The sequence below is a fragment of the Pristis pectinata genome, chromosome 13, assembly GCF_009764475.1.
Source record: "Pristis pectinata isolate sPriPec2 chromosome 13, sPriPec2.1.pri, whole genome shotgun sequence".
NCBI classification, from domain to species: domain Eukaryota; kingdom Metazoa; phylum Chordata; class Chondrichthyes; order Rhinopristiformes; family Pristidae; genus Pristis; species Pristis pectinata.
The window spans coordinates 15,669,030-15,692,860 of NC_067417.1; the positions used below are offsets into that span (position 1 = coordinate 15,669,030).

Below are 23,831 nucleotides of genomic sequence, written 5' to 3' on the forward strand. Positions count from 1 at the left end.
GTCCAAAAAACTGAGACTGCTTATTAAGCACATTGGCTAATGTTTCTTAGTAAGCAAAATATTCAGTTGATCCAGTGTAAACTTAACTCAATCTTTTATTTACAAGGGTGAAACCAGTACACTACATTGTTCACATTTGCAGGCTATCCAATGATCCAAGGACCCTGCAGATGCAGGTTTGAGGTCGAGAGAGGCCTGGAACATCACCCTGTACAGATGTGTCTAGTTGAGATTTTAAGTCTTCCACTGAATCTTAAACGGTGGGAAAGTTAATTGGTAAATAGTTGTTGGTTGACAAACCATCCCATTGGAATAGAAAATAGCAAAAATAATACTATTCAAGCAAAAGGGAGAAATCTTTGGTGACAACAGGCCGTCAGGGAAATATTGGAATTCATTATTAAGGAAATGATAACAGGGCAATTAAATAAAGCATAAAGTGATTAAGAATTAATACTGGCTATGAGAAGGAAATAGCGATTGACAAATTAGGGGCTTCTTAAGGATGTGACTAGTTGAGCATATAAAGGGTAGCTTGTCTATATTTAGATATTTGAAAGACATTTGATAAAGTGCTGTATGAAAGCTCTTGCACAAGCTAGGGGGTCATGGGTTAGGGAGCTCAGGGAATTTACTTACAGATAGAAGACAGAGATAAATGAATCATCTGAAAATGTTTTAAGTAGTGGAGTACCACAGAAAGCAGTGCTGTGGCTCATCTATTCACAATCTGCATCAATGATTTAGAGGAAGTAACCAATTGTAATGAATCTAGAAATGCTGATATAAAGTTAGGTGGGAACATGTGCTCTAAGGACACAGTGTCCACAAAGGGAAATAAACGGGTTAAGTTTATGGAGAATGTGCCATATAGAATGCAATGTGGGCAAATAAGAGATTTTCCTCTTTGATAAATAAAAAAAGATTTTTCAAATGGAGAGCAACAAATAAATGTTAATACTCGGAGATTAACTGTTCCTGTACATGAATCACAAAGTCAGCATTTAGGTATAGCAAACAATTACAAGTTAACATTGTGTTGACCTTTGTTGCATGGTCTGGGTACAAGAACTTGGAAATCCTGTTAAAGTTCTTCAGGGCTTTGGAGAGACTACACATGAAGTACTACGTGTGGTATCCCTATCTCAGGAAGGACCTGCTTGCCTTGTTGGCTGTGCAACAGAACTTACCAGATTGATGAGTATCCGATTATCCAATGAGTAGAATGGGCTTATACTCTCTTGAAAGCAGATTAGTTATAGTAAACCCCACCATGGTTTTATAGCATTTTATATGAGTGCACCTCAGTAGCCAATGAACAGGATGAAAGGACAAAGACTGCATTACAAAATTTGGACTGTGAGCTTGGGTAAAGTAGAAAGGATGAAGATTCAAGAAAAATAGTTTGGATTTTTGATACCTGTAATTACAAAAAAAAATGCAGTGTGCATGGGAAATCATAAACATCAACTGCATTTTAAGTTTTCACCAACTACATCTTTTTGTTTGCTAATCTTTAAACCAACTTAACATTTGGGATATTCTATTTTTTTAATCCATTACCTTGTCAATAGCAAGGTCAGAATTTATTGCCCTTGAGATGATGGCAAGTCACCTTCTTGAACTAATTAAGTACTTCTGATGACTGTACTCCCATTGTTCAAGGATAAGGACCCATTGACAATAAAGGAATGTGACACACTTCCAATTCAGGCTGGAAAGGAACTTGTCGGAGACAAGTGCTCGACGAAGCGATTCCCCCAATCTGCGTCGGGTTTCACCGATGTGGAGGAGGCCGCACCAGGAGTGCCAGATGTAATAAATGACACTGATGGATTCACGTGAAGGACTACCTCACCTGGAAGGACTGTTTAGGGCTCTGAATGCCAGTGAGGGAGGAGGTACAGAGGCAGGTGTAACACAAAGTGCAGTTACAGGGATAAGTGCCTGGAAGGGGATCGGTGGGGAGGGGCAAGCAGATAAGGGAGTCAGAAAGCAGAGGGGAAAATGTGTCTGGTGGTGGGATTCTGTTGGAGGTGGTGGAAGTTGCAGATGGTATGTTGGATGTGTCATCTCGTGGGGTGATAGGTGAGGACTAGGGGAACTATGTGTCTGGGGGGTAGAATCTCCTCTACTGCTAAGTTGAGGCTAGACACAGATTAGAAGAACAGCACCTCATATTCCACCTTGGTAGTCTCCAACCTGACAGCATGAACATCAATTTCTCTAACTTCTGCTAACCACGACCCTCTGTCCTTTTATTTTCCCCCACCTCTATCCTCCCTCTATCTGCCCATTACCCACCGGTTTCCCCCCTTCCCTTTATTCTATGGTCCACTGTCCTCTCCTATCAGATTCCATCTTCTTCAGCTCTTTGTCACTTCCACCCATCACTTTCCAGCTTTTTACATCATTGCCACTCTCCCCTGCCCCTCCCTCACCTGCCTATCACCGCCCACCTGGATCCACCAATCACCCACCAACTCCCGCTCCACCTCTTTACCTGTTTTTTTATATACTGGCTATCTCCCCTTTCCAGTCCTGATGAAGGGCCTCAACCTGAAATGTCCACTGTCCTCTCCATAGATGCTGCCTGACCCGCTGAGTTCCTCCGGCTCTTTTGTGCGTTGGTCCTGATTTCCAGCATCTGCAGTCTCGTGTCCCCACCTAGAATACAGTGCAGTTTTGATCCCCTTATATAAAAAGATGTAGTTCCATTGGAGGCAGTCCACAGGAGATTCTCCAGGCTATGTCCTGGGTTAATTGGGTTGTCCCATCAAGAGACTAGACATTTTGGGTCTGTATTCCTCAGAGTTTAGAAGAGGTGACCTTATTCAAACATCCTAAAGGGGTCTGAGAGGCTAGATATTGAGATTATTCTCTTGTGGGAGAGTTATGAACAAAGGGGCATAGCTACAAAAATTTAATACTGAGGTGCGTAGCAACTTCTTCTCTCATAGGGTAGTGAATCTCTGGTACTCTCTGCCCTGAGGTTGGTGGAGGCCGGATCATTAGATACATTTAAGATGGAGATAGATAGTTGAAAGATTGAGGGTTATGGGGAACTGGCAGAACAGGAGTCAAGGGCTGCATAATCACCCATGATGTGGAATGGTGGGTCAGGATTGAGGGGCTACTCCTCCTATTTTCTTGCGTTCTTATAGGCCTATTGTTTCAGATTGTGACAATAAAAGCTAAACAGCTCAACTCCCTGGCTCTTGGGATCTTTGTAGAAATTTTTGGCATCAAAGTAAATTAGCGTACACTTAAGACAAACCTGAACGCTATCTGATGTTTATATATAATTAATGGTTAAGAACACCAAGCATATAACATTGTATATATGTAAATGTCACATTGCTCCCCAAGATGATGGTGTAGTGCATTTATGGAGCAGGGCAACTCAGAATGCACCATCCCCATTTCAGCTGTGACCTGTAACCCTGATGCAGTTCGATTCAATCTTCCATAATAGCAAGTGACCTCCGTAATCCTCATTGCCAAATCCACTGCATCATATTTTCAAATTAATTCTCAATAATGTAGTTGCTGAAATAAGCATTTCAACTCATCCTTTGCTGTGAAATTTTATCTAACCGCATTGGTTTAAAAAGGCTAAATTAGAATCTCCCTCATCTTCCAGCTTATCTTTAAACTCAGGATGGAAACCATGAAGGAATCAGACCTAATTTCAAAATTTGGCTACTGGAAAAGATACAATTCTATAACTAGTTTAATTCAGAGCAATTTGTTGTTTCCTGAAGGACTGGCTTCTGGGCTGTACAGCCAACCCAAACATTGTACTGAGAACTGTAAGTCAATTATGTTAGTTTTATGAATGAAGTTCATCTGGTGTCACCAATAATTATGCTCCATGCACAGGCTGGCAGCTGCCTATCAGACAGTGTGTTTAATCAATCTGCCAAAATAAAGCAAGCAAAGCATAAAAATAAACACGTCTCTCTCCCCCCCGCACCCCCAGTAACCCAATGCCACTGGGCTGCCAAAGCTACTTAAGCAAACCAATGCTGTGGAGTTGGTTTTGTGGTACAGGACCAGGGTCGAATTGGAGATTTCAAGTTTTATCAGCTGTTTCCCCAAGTGGGAAAGTTTCAGAAACTCCTTGCCTGTGTCAATAGGTAAAGCCGATCTGGTACCATAATGAACTACCCCGAACTGTATGATGAAAGAGCATATTTTCAGTAACAGTTCAGCAATCTGTCATTCTTTCCACATGATAAATTAAGTATAGATTATAGTAGCAAGTTAATAATAAAAGGAGGGCATACATTTCTTTGAATCAACAGTTTAATATTAGTTGATGGAAATCCAAACAAAACTGCAGATGCTGGAAATCTGAAATAAAAACAGAAAATGTTGAAAACATTCAGGTCAGGCAGTGTCAATGAAAAGAGAAACAAACAGCCTGTGCTTCAGGCTGAAGACCCTTTGTCAGAACTGCAAAAGAGGAAGAAAAAAAGTTAACTTTAAATTGCAGAAAAGCTAGGGAAGATGGGTCAAAGAAAACATACGTTAAACTCTCTAAAGATGTTGCCTGAAATGCTGAGTGCTCCCAGCATTTTGTTTTTATGTTTAGACTAGTCGATCTTCAGATTTAATATTAACCACACACTTTAACCCAAGAAAGGAGTTTTTTTTTTAAAAAGTTGCAACTGAATTTATTGTAACATTTGCAGGATTTAAGTGTTCAAATAGCAAGCAACAGATATTGTGCAAATGTGGAACTTCTTGCCATTATTCAGATAAATAAAGCACATTACATAAATGAGGACTTGAGCATAAAATATAGGGACAAACGCCTTAGTAAAATAGATTACACGCTACAATGTTCCATAGTAATAGACTTTTATTCAAGGTAGTTTCTTCTGCAAGACAACAAATTAACTTGTAAGATCAAGTTCACAGAATCTAAAAGCAAATCATTTGGTTACCACGCAAGTATAGTTCTTAAAAAGCTCTGAAAATATCTCACATTAAAATGTCAACCATGTTTGGTCATCTAAGAATGGATCTCATAGTAGTGGGGAAAGTTTTTATTAGGGAATGCACAAGTTAGAGATTCCAATGACTGAATACATAAAAAGGTCAGGAAAATAAATCTTTGCATATAGGAACTAAACAGGTCTTTAAGCTAAAGTTGCAGATACTTTATCAATCCCTGACAACCAAATATGGAAAAAGGTTTTAAAAACAGAGACGAATCCCCAACACCAGCCACCTTCCATACCAACAGAAAACCTATATCCTCAATACTAATAAACAAAGCATTTGCCATGGTCTAATGGCTCAGAAATTTAATTTCTTTCGGCAGTAAAATGAATCCAGTTCATTAAAAAAGAATGTAATTACATTTTATTTCAACTGTTAATCGTGGAAAGTATGGCAAAAAATGAGGACTTTTTTTTGGATAAGACAATTACTAGCTTATTGGACAGGTGGTAACAATTCACTGACCCAAACAAGCATCCCATAGGACTGTCAAGTGAGCAAGTTGGTAAAAATTTATATAGCGGTTGTGCGGCAATCAATAGTGGAATGAGTTGCCAGTTAACTGCAAGTTTGTAAGAATGTTACAATAAGCAAATGAAAACTGCATTTCCTAAGAATCAGAATATTTCATAGGGAAGTATTACTCTTTTGTTACAGCTCTGTGACAAATTAAAAAACAAAGTCAACTGATCTGATGTTTCTGAAAGAATAACTATCTTATAATTCTAGAACTAGAGGTCTTGAAGTTCACCATTTTCTGAATATCAGTCCTGAAGTTCACCATTTTCTGAAATATCAGTACAGAGAAGTTGAAAAAAGTTCTTAAATCAATGTTCCATTGTGACTGTGCACCCAATGCAGGTCCCAAACAGTTATTTAAAGAGCTTATGATGAATTTATTAACTGATGGGCAAATAAAGCTCAAATTTTCTATAAATATCACTAAATTGTGTACAGTTCCATTTCAACAATTAGAGAAGAGCAAAACCACAGAAAGTAAACAGAGCCAGACTGAACTGTTAATGGAATTATATCAATCATTTTTTTTTATCAAGTTTCAATTGTGTACACAGAAGCATAATTGCAATCAGAAGTCTTTGTAACTGCAGCAAAGTTACGATCACCCATCTACGCAGACTTAACATTTCAACCTCAAATGTGGATTTGCATGTAATTTTGTAACATGCAATTTTAAGCTTTTTCATTAAGCATTTTCTTTAAACTGTCAGCATACTAAATGCTACTCAACACCCAGTAATCACACGCAAGTTTTTTCTCATCAAAACACCAAAGCATTCGGCACAATGGAACACTTGTCCCTCCCCCAAACTCATGAGCTGAAGTGTTACCTATTAACAAAAGCAAAAACATTAGCGATTGATATGAATGGAGTTAAATGTTATGAAAGATGTCACATATAGACATAAATCTACAAGATTTGCTGCTGGTGCACATCTCCAGGTTTTTCCCAATTATGCTTTAATCTGAAATTACTGGAAGTGGATTTGTAAAGTTGCAATGAGGGAGGGGAGGGTTTTTATCTGACAGTTGGTGCTCTGGGAAGCAAGATGCTGGAGCAACACAGCAGTGACAGTTCACAGCAGATCAACGCGGCGGTAGTACAGGAGGTAGGCTGTACGTTCAGCAGAGGGCTTCACAACCTGGTACTGATTTATCACTTTCACGATCTGGTCATCAATGCGCAGCCAGCCATTAAGACCAATGTGGAAGACATCGGTAGTGTAATGTCCACCGGTTGCACTGTTTCCGTGGTGATAGACAACTGAAAAGGAAAGGAAAACATGGTAGAATACTAAAACCAAATAAGACAACCTTTTAAGTAACATTCAGCAACCAATAACAGTAAGTATTCTTTCGCTGATACTTCCCACCTTTCACAATTAGTAAACAATTCCCCTTCATGCAAGTGGGTGGGAAACATGAACAAAAGCCCATTCGCACCGAAATGATCGAGCATAATTAATTTCAGTTGTAGCTCAGATAAGTATTTATAGATGAGAATCCCAGATGTTCGGACAGTAATAGAAATACAGTATATTTCAAGAAAACCTCTGCCATCAGTTCACAATTTAGAAGTTCCATAGGAAATTAAATTCTGTTCAGCACTGAAGACTTACACAAACTTATCCTTACATCTTAACAACTCAATTATTGGCACATGAAAAATTACTCTTCATGGTTTCTAACTGGCTGATTAAATGGAAGCTGTGCCAATCATAACTATGGTCACATAGTATATTGTGTTGGTTTTGGGTCTGATTTACATTTGTTAGTATATACATTATTACATTGTCAGCTCCCCGAGGCCAAAACATCTTTATTCAAGCCAATTAGTTGCATGCTGGAATTGGTATAGATCATATTAATTATGGGATGTATTCATACACATTACTTACAAATACTTAAAAAGTCATTTGCAATCACTGTATATCAGTTGTATAGTTTTGAACAAAACCCACCCATATAGCCAGGACTTTTTTGTCAGAACATGCCAGTTCTGATGTGCAGCCTTTCACCTTAACTCAGTTTTCTCTCTCCACAAATACTGCCTGATTTGCAGGGTTTTCTGCCCCTTACAACTCCAGCAGGTTCTTTTTATTATTCTCTCTAATTGCCCTTAACCATCTATCAACTAGACAGCACCTAGGCAATCTTGATCTCCACCCTATGAGACATTCCCTTTGTACTTTCCACAACTTAGAACATATCAGTTTTCACATTTCTCCCATTCTTACAAGGGTATCATTGGCCTGAAACATTAAAACACGCTTCTCTCTCCACAGAAGGTGAAAGACTTCTAAGTATTGCCAGCACTTTGTTTTTATCCCTAACCCCACTCTTGTCCCCAAAGATAAATAACAACATGCTGGCACCTTATAACATATAGTCTGGAAAACAAAAATGCCAAGAATGAAGACATATGTCACTGAAATCTCCAAATGTTAAAAGGAGCCTGGTATAATACTTGGTGACAAATAATGCTATTTGAACAAATCTCTGCTTGAAAATTCCTAACATCTTTTATAACTTTAAAGCATATACTAACAATTGAACAACTACACTGTCAAATTTCCTTAAAGTACACATTTCTCTCCATATGTTACTGGTTACCACACATTATAATATGCATTACATAGAAGCATCTGAACTGAAAATGTGGCAAATCAATCAATGGCTCAACCAACATCTGAACAAATTTCTTTTGGGGACAGGAATACACCAGTTATTTTAAAAAGTGAAAGCTACAATTTCAAATGTTAATAAAAGTGAAAAACTTAAGATCTTATTCATTCAATCACTTCTGGTTAAATGCCATTTTGGTCTAGATGGTTGACTGTACTCAAAGATACATTTGTACCAACATTTTATCCTGTTGTCCCAAAGCAATTCATTGCAATACTTTTTGCAAAGTGAAGACATTGGTAATTGTGATGGCCAATTCATGCATGGGAAGATTCCAAGAACAATAAATGAAATGATCACATTGTGCTTTTTAATTTTTTTTTAAAGCAATTACTTCATAACAAAAAAGCCAGGTGACCTAACAAGAACTAGTTAGATTATTTCAATGTTTGTACATTTGCTTAGATTTGACCTTCTGGTGGTTAAGATTTACCCTGGCTGTAGAGCATCTCAACAGATGCACCACCAGTCTGCCTGTACATTTACTTTTTAAAATTGCTGTAAATGAAGAATTTAATGGGAACCAGTATGCTGGTAATACCCGCGTCCAAACCACCTTGCAGACAGTTTGCATGTTGGATCACCATATTTAAAGTCAGACATGCAAACACTTTAAAAATTATGTACTAACTTTCCCACAAAGTTTGATTAACCTTTTTGCTTGAATGGAAGACACCCCAAAATAATTTGAAAATGCTCCAAAAATAGCCAACCACATTTCTAACACCGTTCTATTAGAAAAGTCTTCAAAAAACAGATAAACCACTAAAGGGATAGAAGAAACTAATAATCATTCAGCAGATATATAAAAAGTGGCAATTTAATAAAATGACTTTGGAGAGAGATCAAATTTCAATTAGTTGCAGTGGCAAACGTAACATGGTCATAGTTTTCACTTGCTTTTTACTTTCATGGATTTAAAAAGTTATACAGCAGTTGAAATTAATGCAAAGACCAAATAGACCACTGACTCACCCTAGAACCCAACACTGATTTACAAATTCATGACAATTCCATAGCAACCAGCGGCTATGATGACGCACATGGGAGATAGAGTTCTGTACTAAAGCGAAGTACTGTTTTTTTTCCCCTGTGGTTTGGAGAGTTTACAGGACACTTTATCCCTTCTTATAAAACTGTAATAACATTCCATGGACACCAAAAAAGGCATTTAAAGGTAAAAAATCACCCTTTTGTGAAATGAAAGGTCATCTGTAGCTCATCAGATTTGCATTTAGGTATTTTTACTTCCAAATAAATTCAGCCAACTGTACACTTTAACAATAAAAAGCTGTTTGCTGATTCTGCTGAGCCACTGCATGAAAATACTAAAGTCACTATTCACCGTGAACTTTCTAATATCCCTTTGTTCACTAAATAATTCTAAACATTTAACACTGCAAGGGGTAACCCATTTCACATTATGACCTCACAGTTCCAGCATTTTCCCTTCTCCTGCTGTCTCTCTATATACAACTCCTCCAGACAGATTAGCTGCCAACAACAAGTCTTAATCAACTTGTCATCCATGTTCTCTTATTCTTCTGATCAGACATTTTTGCTCTCCCCACTCTTCCTCCTTAACTGCAACTTAAAGCGTGCCCATTGTCTAAATTTTCCTAGTTTTGAAGACTATCTGAAACATTATCTGTTTCTCAATCAACAGATGCTGTCCAACCTATTAAGTATTTCCAGCATTTTCTACTCCTGCCCCTCCAACCACATTTCATGAAGTAGTAACATGGAACAAACAAAGTACCAGGACTAGTGCCTGATCTTCGCTGAATTAAGGCTTCCACAGGGATGTTACCATTGGGCTTGTAACAGAGAAGTGGAATAAAATGGCCCATTCTACATTACAATCCAATTACTACTGCTGGAAGGCCATATGCTTGATGGGTGCTGCAGGCAATGGATTTCTATGATTAAACAGTCTTCTGCACTTTGATGCCCTCTTGCATACAGAAAGCTGATACGGCAATTAGAAGTGTTACTAATCTATTGGAAACCAAATCCCAGCAAAGCTCATGCAACCAAAGGATAAGGCTGCAGGGAAGCCAATTAATAGACAGGAGATTGGACATTTAATGGTATAGTTTAAAATTTAGTTTTAATTAATTTTACAGTATGATGAGATCACAAGGGTTCAGCTCTAGAAACCATGTAAATATGATTCATCAGTTTCTTCCTCATCAACATATCAATTTCTTTTTTAAAAATATGCAATTAAAAGTGTATTTTGGAGAGGGGGAGATGCCCTTCTTTCTTCAAGTAGGCATTACCTTTAACTTCCTATTGTTATTGTATTAACACTCATTAATAGACTTCCTCAATCCCCTCCCTCCTACAGATCATCTGCCCAACCACACCATACCTTGAACCCCCTCCCCCCACAAATCATACACATACTGCCTCTCAACTCCCAAATCATGGATGGAGCAAATTCAGCTGTGCACAGTTATGTGCCTCAAGTGGATTAGAATATTGGAGGCCCTGCAATGGGCCAGTCCAACAGTAACCACAGGCTGAAATTTGGGTGTCCTTGATTTAAGCCACGGAGGCCCCACAAAGGAATCCTTGGGATCAGAAATCAGTTCATCAGTCACATATTTGTCTGTATTATTAAATTGCGGGATGGTTTGCGCCTATCAACTAGAAAAGTACTTCTGGGATGTTAGTCTTTGAGATAACAGAACCAGAGATTTTATATTTGAAGAACTCCAAGTAAAATACTTACAAAAGACCAACTCATGCAATGATGTTTGAAAACCAGTGTTGTATGAAGTCAAATGTTGAGTGCAAAGAAAACCTTCTTGAACACATGACAAGTTCTAAATTATGATGTTTAAAAGGCACACAAAATTTGCTTATTCATACGAGTACAACCTCTTCCCAATAGATATTACAGCATGTAAAGCTCCCAGCATTTTTGCAATCTTTAATGGTAAATACCATATGCATGTCATCTTGTTCCAGTAAACATCCCTATTGTGGACTACAGATGGAGCCAGGATCACACTTGCTTATTTAGACTGAGAGAAAACTCCTAAATTCATTGTAGAAATAATCTATTATCATTAATACATTTTATCTGATTTATCATAGTAACCATAAAAATCATTTCATGCAAATTGATAATGCAATTAAAATAATTACATTTGACCAGGTCTTTCACATTTAGAAAAATTAAAGATATATTTCAGTACAATATTATGCATTCTGTAATGCAGACTGCTGTTGTAAAACTTTACAAATAGTTTCTCAAAGAAAATTTCCAGCAAGCTACAAATTCTGTGGTTGTGAAGACTCAACAACCTAAAATAGTAAATCCAATAGTTTAACTACTTTTTTTAAAAAGCAAAGTTAAATTAAACCATAAAAAGAAAATGACGAGGCAGGGCCTTTTAATTTTTCTTAAATTCAGATTGGGTTATTATAATGAGACCTTCATTTGAGTAGCTAAACTTTTATTTCAGCATCAGCACAATTGCCAAATTGGTTAAAGATTCCAAGACAGGAACTCAAAAAAGTAATCAGCAATAGGACAAAATATGTCATGTTATGCAAAGATCTATAAATGCTTAATACTAGTAACAAATCTGGCAACCCAATTCACAACTTAATTAGCACATTTTATTTTCCACAGGCTGTTCTGATGATGATCACTAGGAAAATCTCCAAATTTCACATTAACATTTGAAAATAATGCCTTTTCAACAAACTTAAAAATCACTGGAATTTAAAAATATTCCTGAAATCCCATTATGACAGCTTTTGCAAGCAACCAACCATTTCTTTGGTTCTTTGAATTCCAAAAGGACATTTTAGCATTTCAATCCTCGTTCCAATTCGTCATCTCCTGCCCTCTCAGTTTTTTCACAATGTGCAAAGCACAAGTCAAGAGTGTGATAGAATATACTTGTGTGGATCAGTAGAGCCCCCAAAATACTTGAGAAGGCCTACACTATCCAGGACATGTGGTCCTTTTAATAAGCAGTAAATGAAAATCAAACAACTGCAGAGGTTTGAAATAGAAAATAAAACCAGAATATTGGGAACACTCAATACAAAAGGCAGCATCTATAGAAAGAGAAACAGAATTTAAGTTTCAGGGCAAAGGCTCTATACCTGTCAGAATTAAGAAAGAGAAAACAAGTTTGTTTTAAGTTGCAGAGAGTAGAGGAGGGACAGATAAGACAGAGGATCTCTCAGATAGGGCAAAACCCCAGGGTTGCAGTAGTAATATATGAAGCCACCTGGGCTTTTTTTTAAAACAGCTCTGCATTCACAACTTTTACATGTTCCTTTATCTATGAACTCTCTCACTAACCTATCAGATGGCTTCATCAACAGCTTATCACTACTGCAATCCTAGAGTGACACACGAGACTCTGCTGATGCTGGAATCCAGAGCAACACACACACACAAAGTGCTGGAGCAACTCAGCAGATCAGGCAGCATCTATGGAGGGAAATAAACAGCAGACATTTCGGGTCGAGACCCTTCATCAGGTGTGTGATGCAATCCTAGGGTCTCGCCTTTGACCTATCCATCCCTCCTGCACCTTAAAACTAGCAAGTTCTGTGTTTCCCAATTCTGATGAAGGATTGACCTGAAATATTAACACTATTTCTCTTTCTACAGCAGTTTTCTGATCTTCTAGATAATTCCAGCATTTTCTGTTTTTCTCTTAAGTAGCACACCACCCTCAATTTAAACAGCAATGCTCCGTCACAGGTGCACAGTGCCTGTAAAGAACACTATCAACCAAATGCACTGCAGTTACTTGCCAAGCCTACTCCCAACAACACATCCAGAACCCACAACCCCTTTTAAAAATACAAGGCCACCACGAACATGGGAAAACCATTACCTGCAGGTTACCCTCTAGTTACACACTATCCTACTTGTGAATACCATTCCCTCATTGTCACTGGCTTTAAATCCTAGAACTTACTTAATAAATAGCAGTCTGGGAGTAGCTTCACCACATAGAATGCTGTGGTTCAAGGCAGCATTCACAACCATCTTCACAAGACTAATTTAATATAGGCTTTAAATCCTGGCTTTGTCAACAATCCCTGCAACATCTTAAGAGGAAAAATCCCTGCACAAATCCCAACAGTGCCTCAGCATTTATTGAGCTCACTGCAACCAAATTTTCACCCAAGTTCAGCAGGTTTAATATCAACACAAGATCCATAAACAGAATACAAAAGCTTCAGAAAAACATTGCACATTAATTGAATACTAAACAGGCTGAATAAAAGAATTGAATCCAAAGCAGAGAAAGAAAAAAAAAGTCTTGTCAAACTTTCTTGGGAATGGTTTATCAAGATAAACTAATCACTTCCATTCTACAAGTCAAATGAACATCCAAATTAGGAGTAGGCCACTTGGCCCCTCCAGCCCATTCCTCTATTCAATGAGATCACAGCTGATCTGACTGTAACCTCAACTCCACATTCCTGCCCACCCAAAGTAATCTTTCCCTATAAGATAACCTGAAATGGATGGTTTATCAGACTAGTAAACTTTCTTTGAACCATTTCATAATATATTTACACCCTCCCTTAAGTAAAGAGACCAATACTGTACACAATACTCCAAATGTGATCTCCCTAACTAATTTTACTTTGGTAATATAGACATTAAAGACCAAGCCACAGTTCTTCATCACATATTCTTGAAAGACAACAGAGGTAATTGATTAAGGAATTTAGAGATACGAGTTCATCAAGGGTTGGGGGCAGGGAAAGTTGGAAAATGCAATCAATTTTCTGGTTTAGAATTGTCTGGTTAAGGTGTACAAGACATTATTTCAATCTTTATAAGCTGTCTTGTCCTTTGAAGAATGCCTAAAATTTCTTTTGCTGATAACCTTGTATGACCAATTATAAGTCTAAATATTGATTAACTGAACACAGGTTAAATCAAATGAAGCAGCAACACATATGTCAGCTCTGCAATTGCCAAGATAAAATTTTTAGACTGCTTCCCTTGCACAATTTGCAAATTATTGAAATATAAACGTATGAATTCGCCACATAAATATATTCAACTTAAGAGGAAAAAACAAGACAATGTGTGCAACTACCATTACAGAACAACCGTAACCAAGAAACATTATGAATTTGGTACATGAAATTCTCAGCAAACAGTTCCCTAAACCAGGACTGCTGGTACAAGAACAGAATATCAAAATCCAGCTTCTTCAATAATGGAGACACACAGGAATGTACTAATGATAGGCCAAATAGTTAACATTAAGTACCAAGTAGTCATTACTGCTGGAATGTACACAAATTACTTAACAGCTGTTCTTTTAAATGATAGCTTTCTATGTTTTACAATTGACAGGATGTTGTGCTCCAGATGATGTGCTTGGAATCTTCTCAACAGGGCTTTGAAAATATGGTTCCCATCACAAAAGAAAACTATAAACTAAAATTTTCAACTGATCTTACCACATAAAGCAGTCCAATCCCATTTGTTTATAAACCTCAGAAAAGAGGAATAAGTCATTCAAGCTTATTGGTACATTGCATTCTCACGTCATCTCTCAGGATTACAAATTAACATACCTGATGAATCTTTCCTTTGTAAAACTTAAAATCCCTTCTATTTTTGATCTAAACAGTAATATTGCCCAGTGCATGCAATTTGACACCGAGTCAACAAGCAGCACCAGGAATGTAGCAGTAATTGAACACCCATAGGTTGATGTTTTCTTTTCAAATATTTCAATTATCATTATAACTACAAAAGCCAAGGAATTATCGATTTTAATAAATTACATACCTGCAAAGAGCCTATAGGTTCTTTGGACTTTGGAAATCTTACCCTTCACACCAGGGGAAAGGAGATCTGAAAGGAAAGCAATAGTTTTAGAAAAGTGATATCATATTAGACAGGCCAGTTCTGTAGCAACCAAGTTCTAACACAAGATAAGGGATAATGTGGGAAAGGTCATGGAATGGGGTAGATTCAGCTGAACATCAAAATATGTAGAATATTACCATGAAAATTGCTAAGATTCTTGCTCAGATATTGCTGAGAAGGACACACCTTTAAGTGTTCATTTAATGAAGTGTTATTACAAATAAACATCAAATGGAGTAGTCTTTTTTGGAATGTGGCCAAAACTCTTTGCTGCCCAAGTTAACAAAATAATAATCTGGGAGCTCTGAAGAACAAACGACTAAGCATCCACACATTTGCAATGGCAAATCTTTAGTAATGATGGGATCACAAAGCATATTCAATGCATGAAAAAAAATCTGAAATTTAAAAAAAATCTTACCTCATTAATAGTAACCATCACACTACCAGTAAAAAATAAAAATGGCAGAAGGTTAAATTGCTTGGCATTCAGGATTAAGTAGTCAATTGGATTCAACGTTGGCTTAGTGGGAGAAGCCAGAGAGTGGTAGTGGATGGTTGTCTCTCCGGAGGCCTGTGACCAGTGGTGCGATGCAGAAATCGGTGCCGGGCACCTTGTTGTTTATCATCTACAATAATGACTTAGATGATAATGTGGTAATCTGGATCAGCAAATTTGCAGATGACACCAACATTGGGGGTGTAGTGGACAGTGCGGAAGGCTATCAAAGCTTGCAAAGTGACCTGGTTCAGCTGGGAAAATGGGTGGAAAATGGCAGAGGGAACTTAATGCAGACAAGTGTGAGGTGATGCATTTTGGGAGGACGAACCAGGGTAAGACTTTCATAGTGAATGGTAGGGCACTGAGGTGTTCAACAGAACAAAGGGACCTGAGAATATAGATCCATAATTCCTTGAAAGTGGCACCACAGGTAGATAAGGTCATAAAGAGAGCTTTTGGCACATTAGCCTTCAAAAATCAGGGCAGTGAATACAGGAGTTGGGATGCTATATTGAAGTTGTACGAGACATTGGTGAGGCCAAACTTATTGTGTATGGTGTGCAGTTCTGATCACCTACCTGCAGGAAAGATATCAATAAGCTTGAAAGAGTGCAGAGAAAATTTACACAGATGTTGCTAGTAATTGAGTTATAGGGAAAGGTTAGGACTTTATTCCCTGCAGTGCAGGACAATGAGGGGAGATCTTATAGTGGTGTATAAAACTATAAGGGGTATAGATAGGGTGAATGCATGCAGTGAAACTAAAACTAGAGGTCATAGGTTTAGGGTGAAAGATGAAATATTTAAGGGTAATCTGAGGGGGAACTACTTCACTCAGAGGGCAGTGCGAGTGTGGAACGAGCTGCCAGTGGAAGTCGTGCATGTGGGTTCAATTGTAACATTTAAGAGAAGTTTGGATAGGTGCACAGATGAGAGAGGTATGGAGGGCAATGGTCTGGGTGCAGGTAGATGGGACTGGGCAGAAAACCAGGCCGGCATGGACTAGATGGCCGAAGGGCCTGTTTCTGTGCTGTACTGCTCTGATTCTACGAGATGCAAGTATTTCTAGTTCTATCCAATTGAATCATTAAGTTACCACCATTCATACAGTAAAACAGATTTTCCATCTACACAAAATAATCAAACTCCACTTTATTGCTCCTGACACACCTCTTAATAATTTTATCAATTATTCTTAACTGCCAGATGGTAAAATTGTTTTTGTTAAATAATTTGAGCTGACAATTTAGATGATCTTTTCCTCAATTTTCTGATATAAACGAAAACAGATTAGTCAAATTCTTGCATTCAGTGTAGTTTTCCTACATGTTGCTTTCCTTGCCTCCCAAGGGGATCCCATCCACATCGTTTAAACAGGCGTCAGCAAAGGAAGTGCAGGAGATCAGAGTTCGCATTTCTGAGAATCAGGAACTTTTAAGAGAGAATCGGAACGTAACAAGGGACCGGGACACTGAAAGGAATTGACTCTTTTACGATGAAGATTGACTGCATTCTCTTTTCTGGCTATGTTTATTTTGCTTTATTACACAAAACATTCAAATAACTGCAAGTTTACAATAGATTGCACTCTGTCAGACCAGTGCCACAGTAGAAACCAAGCACTTCGTGAAAAAAAATTTAGACTGTAGTTACCTCAGGCTACTATCATGAAACATTGGTTCAGTGTTAAATTGACAGAATATTAAACCTGCCTATTCCCTCTTGCATAAAACTGCACTGCATTTGGGGGAACACAAAAATGATACATGTGTGGAGACCCTCCTGTACATGTTAGAATGGCTATGTTGACTGCAGAGTTCAAAGGGAGGATGGGGAAACTATCAGCATTCAGTGCAGCAATCAACTCTCCATGTTTATGTATGTTAACACTACACTTACCTTTACTTATTTCAAGATCGATAGGGTAATCGATATTCTTGATCGGTTTCTGGCATCCCCCAGTCTTTTCATAAATGAAGCGCTTAAGATGCAGGACAAGAACAGGGGGCAATTCTTCCAAGGTAACACGACGACAAATCTCAACCTGAAATATCAAATGGAAATCAAGTTACACCAGGTTCATAAGCAAATCAGGAATGAGTATGATTGAATTAAAATTAACAAAGTATTACACTAGACATTCATCAAGAACGGGATCAATTTACATTCCTCACTGTAAACTGTAGTTAAGCTTATGGCATTCCATGAAATGATGCTACTCCATTGCAAAACCATCAACATATTTTTCCTAACTGGTGTATGTAAAATAGAGAACATAGTTAATAATGCATGATAAATGGAAGTTTTGTCTATAGCCAGAAATTGTGTTCAATTCAAAAGGTACTTTACTCTTCCTATAAGGCCTGCATAACTGAAATGCAGCATCTCTCCCAATGAAAGGGAAAGAAGAACATGAAGACAAATCAACCACGTCGCTCTTTCCACAATTCCCAGCAGCACCAAATCACGGTCAGAAACCTGACACCAGAATGTATCCTTCAGGTCAGGGTGCTCTTGTTGCTTTACACTCCTGCACTGCTGACAAAAGGGCTAGAAGTGCAAATACAAAAATCACTTACAATTATTTTTAAACCATTCAGTTCAAATCAAAAATCATGGGTGACCCAAACACTTTAATCTCCTTGCTACTCCTATAGGTAGCACAGGGAGATATATTACAAATTTGGGGAGGTGGAGATAGGGGGAAAAGATGGCTGTCAAACCAAATAGAGAAGATTACTTGAAGACAACTGCTTCACCTAGGAGCCACACTCGTCTCTGCGTGTACTTCCATTCTACATCACCTTTACTCATTATCTATATTGGCTCCTACCTACTCTAAATTCTCATGTCCACACCTGTATTAATTACAACTGGCTATACATCTTCAGATTTTCTAGTAGGTCATATGCCATCCAGATTGGGAACGCTATCACAAAACCTTCATCACTGCTAGGTCCAAGTTCTGGAACTGCTTCCCCAACAGTACTATGGAAATACCTCCCCCAGATGGATTGCAGTAATTCAAGAAGGCAGCTCATCATCACTTTCTCAGGGGCAATTAGGGATGGGCAGTAAATGCTGACCTTGATAACGATGCCCAGATCACAAAAAGGAATTTTAAAAGTCCAAAATGGCTCACACAACATTGCTGACACTTCTGTGCTCAAAATAATATGTAGGCAATTAGGGATGGGCAGTAAATGCTGACCTTAATAACGATGCCCAGATCACAAAAAGGAATTTAAAAAGTCCAAAATGGCTCACACAACATTGCTGACACTTCTGTGCTCAAAATAATATGTAGGCAATATCCTATAGCAATATAAATGGTATGATATTAAAATGACTAAATTTGTAGGTCAACATTTTTAAAATGTCAGCAATTTGCCACCAAATATACTGCCGAAACACACACCTGCGTACACATTGCTTGAGAGAGAGAGAGTGTGTGTGTGTGTGTGTGTGTGTGTGTGTGTGCACACGCGCAAGATAAATGCTTATATTTTAAGTTCTGATGTCTAAAGTTAAGAAGTACATTGTTTCAGTGCTCCTGGTATTAGCACACACAATAAAACTTATTAAAAGCAATTTAAAATGTAATAGAATTAACAAATCATTTCTATTTGGAATCCATTTTGTTTATAGGCACTTACTTCTTGCTTGGTTTTAGTGGTATATCCCTGAACAGACTCCCTGGCCACCAAGCTTTCCAGAGCATCCTGCACTGTACGAATCTTCTCTGACTGTATATCAAGCTGCAGTGAGAAGAATAGCTGGAGGGTGGCAGATTCCTTGGAGCTTTGCTGGTAAACAACAGACCTAAGGAAAATATAAACAGTAAAGGTATTTTTGAATGCTTTAAGTATCTAGAAGCAGATATGGTATAATGCTAAATATCTGTTTAATTGATAAAAACGAATACCTCATTTGTAGAACCACATTCCTGTCATCCTAGTTAATTATGGCCCATAACAATAAAATCTTTAACCACCACTTTGACAAACAAGGTATTTTGCAGGATAAAGTGGATAAGCAACATATAATTGTGCAGCACAAAAATAACAATGCCAGTTCTTTGAAAGATTTCCAAATTAGCTCCAGTTCAATGCTATTTCCCACAGGTCTGAAAATTTCTCCATTTGAGAATATCTATTTTAATCCTATGTTTGGTCCTACAGTTCAAAAATTCAATATTCTTTTCTCCAACAATATTGCAAAGTAATTTTTGCCAATAGCACATTTAATTTTTCTGAGGTATCTCGTAAGTTAGTATCTTTCTAGGTAGTTCACCAAAGAACAGAGGCATACTTGTATTCATGCAGTGGCAAGAACAGAACAAGGTGAATGTGGCATCATTCAGCTGTTCCACAGTAGAGTTGGGAACAGTGACAATGGTCAATTTACAGGACTAGAGACCTAGCACAATTATCCAGAGGCACAAGGAAACCACATCACAGCAACCGGGGAATTGAAATTCTGGTTATTTAAACAGGAAAAAAAAATCTCAAATACAAGTCTAGTACAAGAAAAGTTGACTAGGAAGGTACTGAGTTACCACCAACTTCTTAGGAAAAGAAACAAGCCATTCTTAGCTGGTATAGACTATACAAGACTCCAATTCCACAGTTAAGTAGTCAACTCTGAAGTGTACTCAAATAGCCTAGCAAGCCAACCAACTGCAACAAACCATAACATCAAAACTAAGAATAAATTCAGACTTAACACTCAGAATTCACCAAAGATTGAATTCAGATATGGCAAACTAACACTCAGCTCAGTCAGCTCTACAAAAATCCTCCGAATGAACACGGAAACATGCCTACATTATGAGAGCTTAACAACAGCTCAAAGTTGTGCTCAAAGAATCACGTTCTTCAGCCAATATTCCACTCCACAATAATTCCTGAGTACGTCTTGCTCCACTGAGGGACAGATCCAGAGACTTCAATGTTTGCATATTTCACATTTGTATACCTATACTGTTTATGTACTCATATACTTGTTGCCTGTAAACTCAAATTCTATTTCTTTATTACTGGGGGAGGGAACAAACATCTGGTCGGCATCATGTAAAGTTTTTTTCTGAACGCGCTAGAATATCATTTTGCTCAAAGATTTACCCAGTTTACTGTGGACAGTTGTCCTTACCTATTTGAGTTATCCTCCTTCAATCTGAAAGAAGAACTTACTATGATAGTTATTAAATGTTTCAGCACATTGACTCCATTTCATCCACCAAATTAGGGGGTCTGACTGAATTGGCATTAACAATCCTTTTGTTTTAAGGTAGCAAGTTTGTAAATCAACTCAGTCAAGACCACAGATGTAATAACAATACTTTAAAAGTCATTCATGCAAACTTTGAATCAAAATGTACAGCACAAAGGCACGTCATTTGACACATTGTGAGTGCACCTTATCTTTCCATCAGCAATCCAATTAATCCCACTATTTTCCCCAGATCTCAACAACTTTTTCTGTATTCTTATTTTCTCTCATCCCTCAAATCAATTGTAAATTCTACTACTACAATTACCATCAAAACTGCTCCATGAACCCCTTTTCTTCAACTAATCAAGGAATGAAGTGCCACCTCCAGTGGAACGATGTAATTAAACTTTAGAGCAATTATAAATCCAAATTTCTATTGCAAATCCAGATATAGAAGTCAATGTATAACTATGATATCTTTGAATCTTGCCAGTGTTTTTGATCAAAATCAAATACCCCTTGCCTTTTAACTCAGCTTCAGATGGACGTCACAATTAAGCAACATCAATTTTACTCACCAACTAATACTGCAGGAAATATGCTGGTAACTCAATAAATTTGAATCTAACTTTGAAATAGAACAGTACATGCAAAGTCAATTTAAAAACAGCAAGGAGAGAAGTTTCTTGCAATTTCTTTGCACAAGCAGTTGTTGAAACAAATATCTTGCCCAAAGAGAGCCATCACTGCACAGGTGATTACATATTTTAAAAAAGTTTGACATAATTGGATCAGGACAAACCAGTGGGGGAAAGATAATGGGAATTACAACAGTTTTCCCATCAGTGGCATTGTGGATAGTTTATTTTCTATACATGTCCAGAGTCCCAAATTGTGCATTTCTTCACCGTATGGCCTCATATGGGGTTCCTTTCGCTACTAACACATTATCCTTTTTAAAATATCTTCATATGGCAAAAGGTATATTTAAAAGAAAACAATATTTAAAATTATTGATAGAAATTGATCTATTTTTCATTTCATGATTCAACATTTCTCAAATGAGGTCATGTGCATTGTGAATAGTTCAACACGTTGGCCTATACAGAAGCAAATTTGGTCAGCTTTTCTTTTCACATATTGGGAGTACTGAGAGTACATGGGGCATTTTTCATAACCCATTTCTGGAACCACAGTGCTGACCAATGTACTGCGTTCCTCTTTATTTTGGCAAACAGTTAGTCAAAAGATAATAAACTCCTAACTTCACATACTAGCTCTTTCATTCAACAGTTGGCATTGCCATACTAAATTGGCTCAGTTTCCATAATATAAAATGGTGAGAGCAGCAGTAAGTGAGCCCCATTTAGAAGATAAATATTTTTTAAAAAAAATACAAATTCTCCAAGCAAAACAAATCAAGTGTCACAACAAAAAAGTTACTAATGCTTATTCAAGTGGCTGTGCTCTACAGAGTTGCTGATATGCATAAGCTACACAATAAAAAACAGAAGTTTCATATATGTACAATAAAAAAAATTACAAACGTTTCTCAATAATAAAAAAAAGTGAACATTAAATTACCTTATGTGTCCACCAAAGACATCAGTGATGGGAGTGCGAATGAAGTCAGCTTGGCGTGTGACAGACGTTTTATTCCGGGGACCTACTTGCTCCCATTCATCTTCACTACCCTCACCTTGTTCCTCCTGGTCTTCTTCAGCACCTTGGTGCGATTCAGGTCCATTTGAAACTGTATTTTCTGTTTTTTTTAAAAAAAATACTTCAAGATAAGCTTTGCCAGTTTTTTCATCTATGCAATGTCTAAAGAAATACATTTTATAAAAGCACTCCTGTATCTAGTCCAAGGTTGTCTTGCCCACAAAGACATTCAGATGCATACTTTATCTTTTTCTACTCATTTGTACAATTTACCATTTAATTGCACAAAAGTCAACAAATGTTGAATTACTTTTTCATCTTTATAAAAATATAGCACTCTAGATAAGCAGAATTTTTTTTGAAATACACTGGCACAATTTTGTGATTCCACATAAAAAAAGGACTGACAACAAAAAAATCTTGAGACAAAATTGATGAGTTTGATTGAATGTCTACTTTAAAACAAATAGGCCATTCACACCCTACATCTGCTCTACCACTTAATAAGATCATGGCTGATTTGAACTTGGTCCTACCTCCCCATACCTGCCCTAAACCCACATTTCTCAAAACTCACTAATTTGAGTTTTCATAAATGTTAAATCTTTTGAACAGTCTACTTGTTCAATCCAAAGTCAGATGTACAATTTGTTGGTATATGCAAACATGTTTACTATAAAGGTTTCAATCCTATTAACCAAGACTAAAAAAAATACATAACAGACCAATAGTCTGTTTGCAACATTGGCACATCTCCATGCCCAATTCTATCCCTGCCTTGGCTAACCTGTTCCCTCATCAATGCCTTCCCCCACCACTGCACCCACCACCCCCCCCAAACACCTCCTCACCCAGACTTGTCTGGCCAGCCTGTGGTTCCTCCCTCTGTAAACTTGGCCATCAAAACTGCTGCTATCCTTGTCCTTTCTCCACCTAGTCGCATTCATCCATCACTCAGGTCCTTTCTTACATATTAAGTTAAATAGTATCGCAGTCTTAAAATTCTTGTTCTCAAATTCAAATCTTTCCATAGTCACCTTTTTTATTTTTAATTTCCTCCATACTCATAACCATCATACAACTCAACCTTCTGATCCTCAAACTGAACAACCCCTCCCATCAGCAGCCAGGACACATGCTCATGTTTTCAGAGTGCTTCTTCTACACTTTAACACACATTATGTGGGCATGCAAGTTTCAATCTACCATCAGCCATCACCACCAAAAACACAGCACCTGGCTTAGTCAAAAGGAAATAGACTTTTTTTTACAATAGATATTGTTAACACTTCAAAGTACTGAGTGGAAGTGAAGTAGCTTGAGGGCATAACGACACTTTAAGGTGCCACTTAAGTG

At 37.6% G+C, this 23,831-nt stretch overlaps 1 protein-coding gene across 1 annotated transcript in view; it reads right to left on the reverse strand.

Moving 5' to 3' along the window:
* Positions 1 to 4,849: 4,849 nt before the first annotated feature.
* Positions 4,850 to 23,831, reverse strand: part of usp10 (ubiquitin specific peptidase 10) — a 56,135-nt gene continuing 37,153 nt past the window's right edge. The window contains exons 10-14 of the mRNA XM_052028389.1: positions 22,398 to 22,575; positions 19,256 to 19,421; positions 17,499 to 17,643; positions 15,017 to 15,082; positions 4,850 to 6,793 (exon numbers count right to left, since the gene is read on the reverse strand). Of these exons, the coding sequence (XP_051884349.1) occupies positions 6,606 to 6,793; positions 15,017 to 15,082; positions 17,499 to 17,643; positions 19,256 to 19,421; positions 22,398 to 22,575 (743 nt within the window). The 3' untranslated portion in view covers positions 4,850 to 6,605. The remainder of the gene's footprint in view (positions 6,794 to 15,016; positions 15,083 to 17,498; positions 17,644 to 19,255; positions 19,422 to 22,397; positions 22,576 to 23,831) is intronic.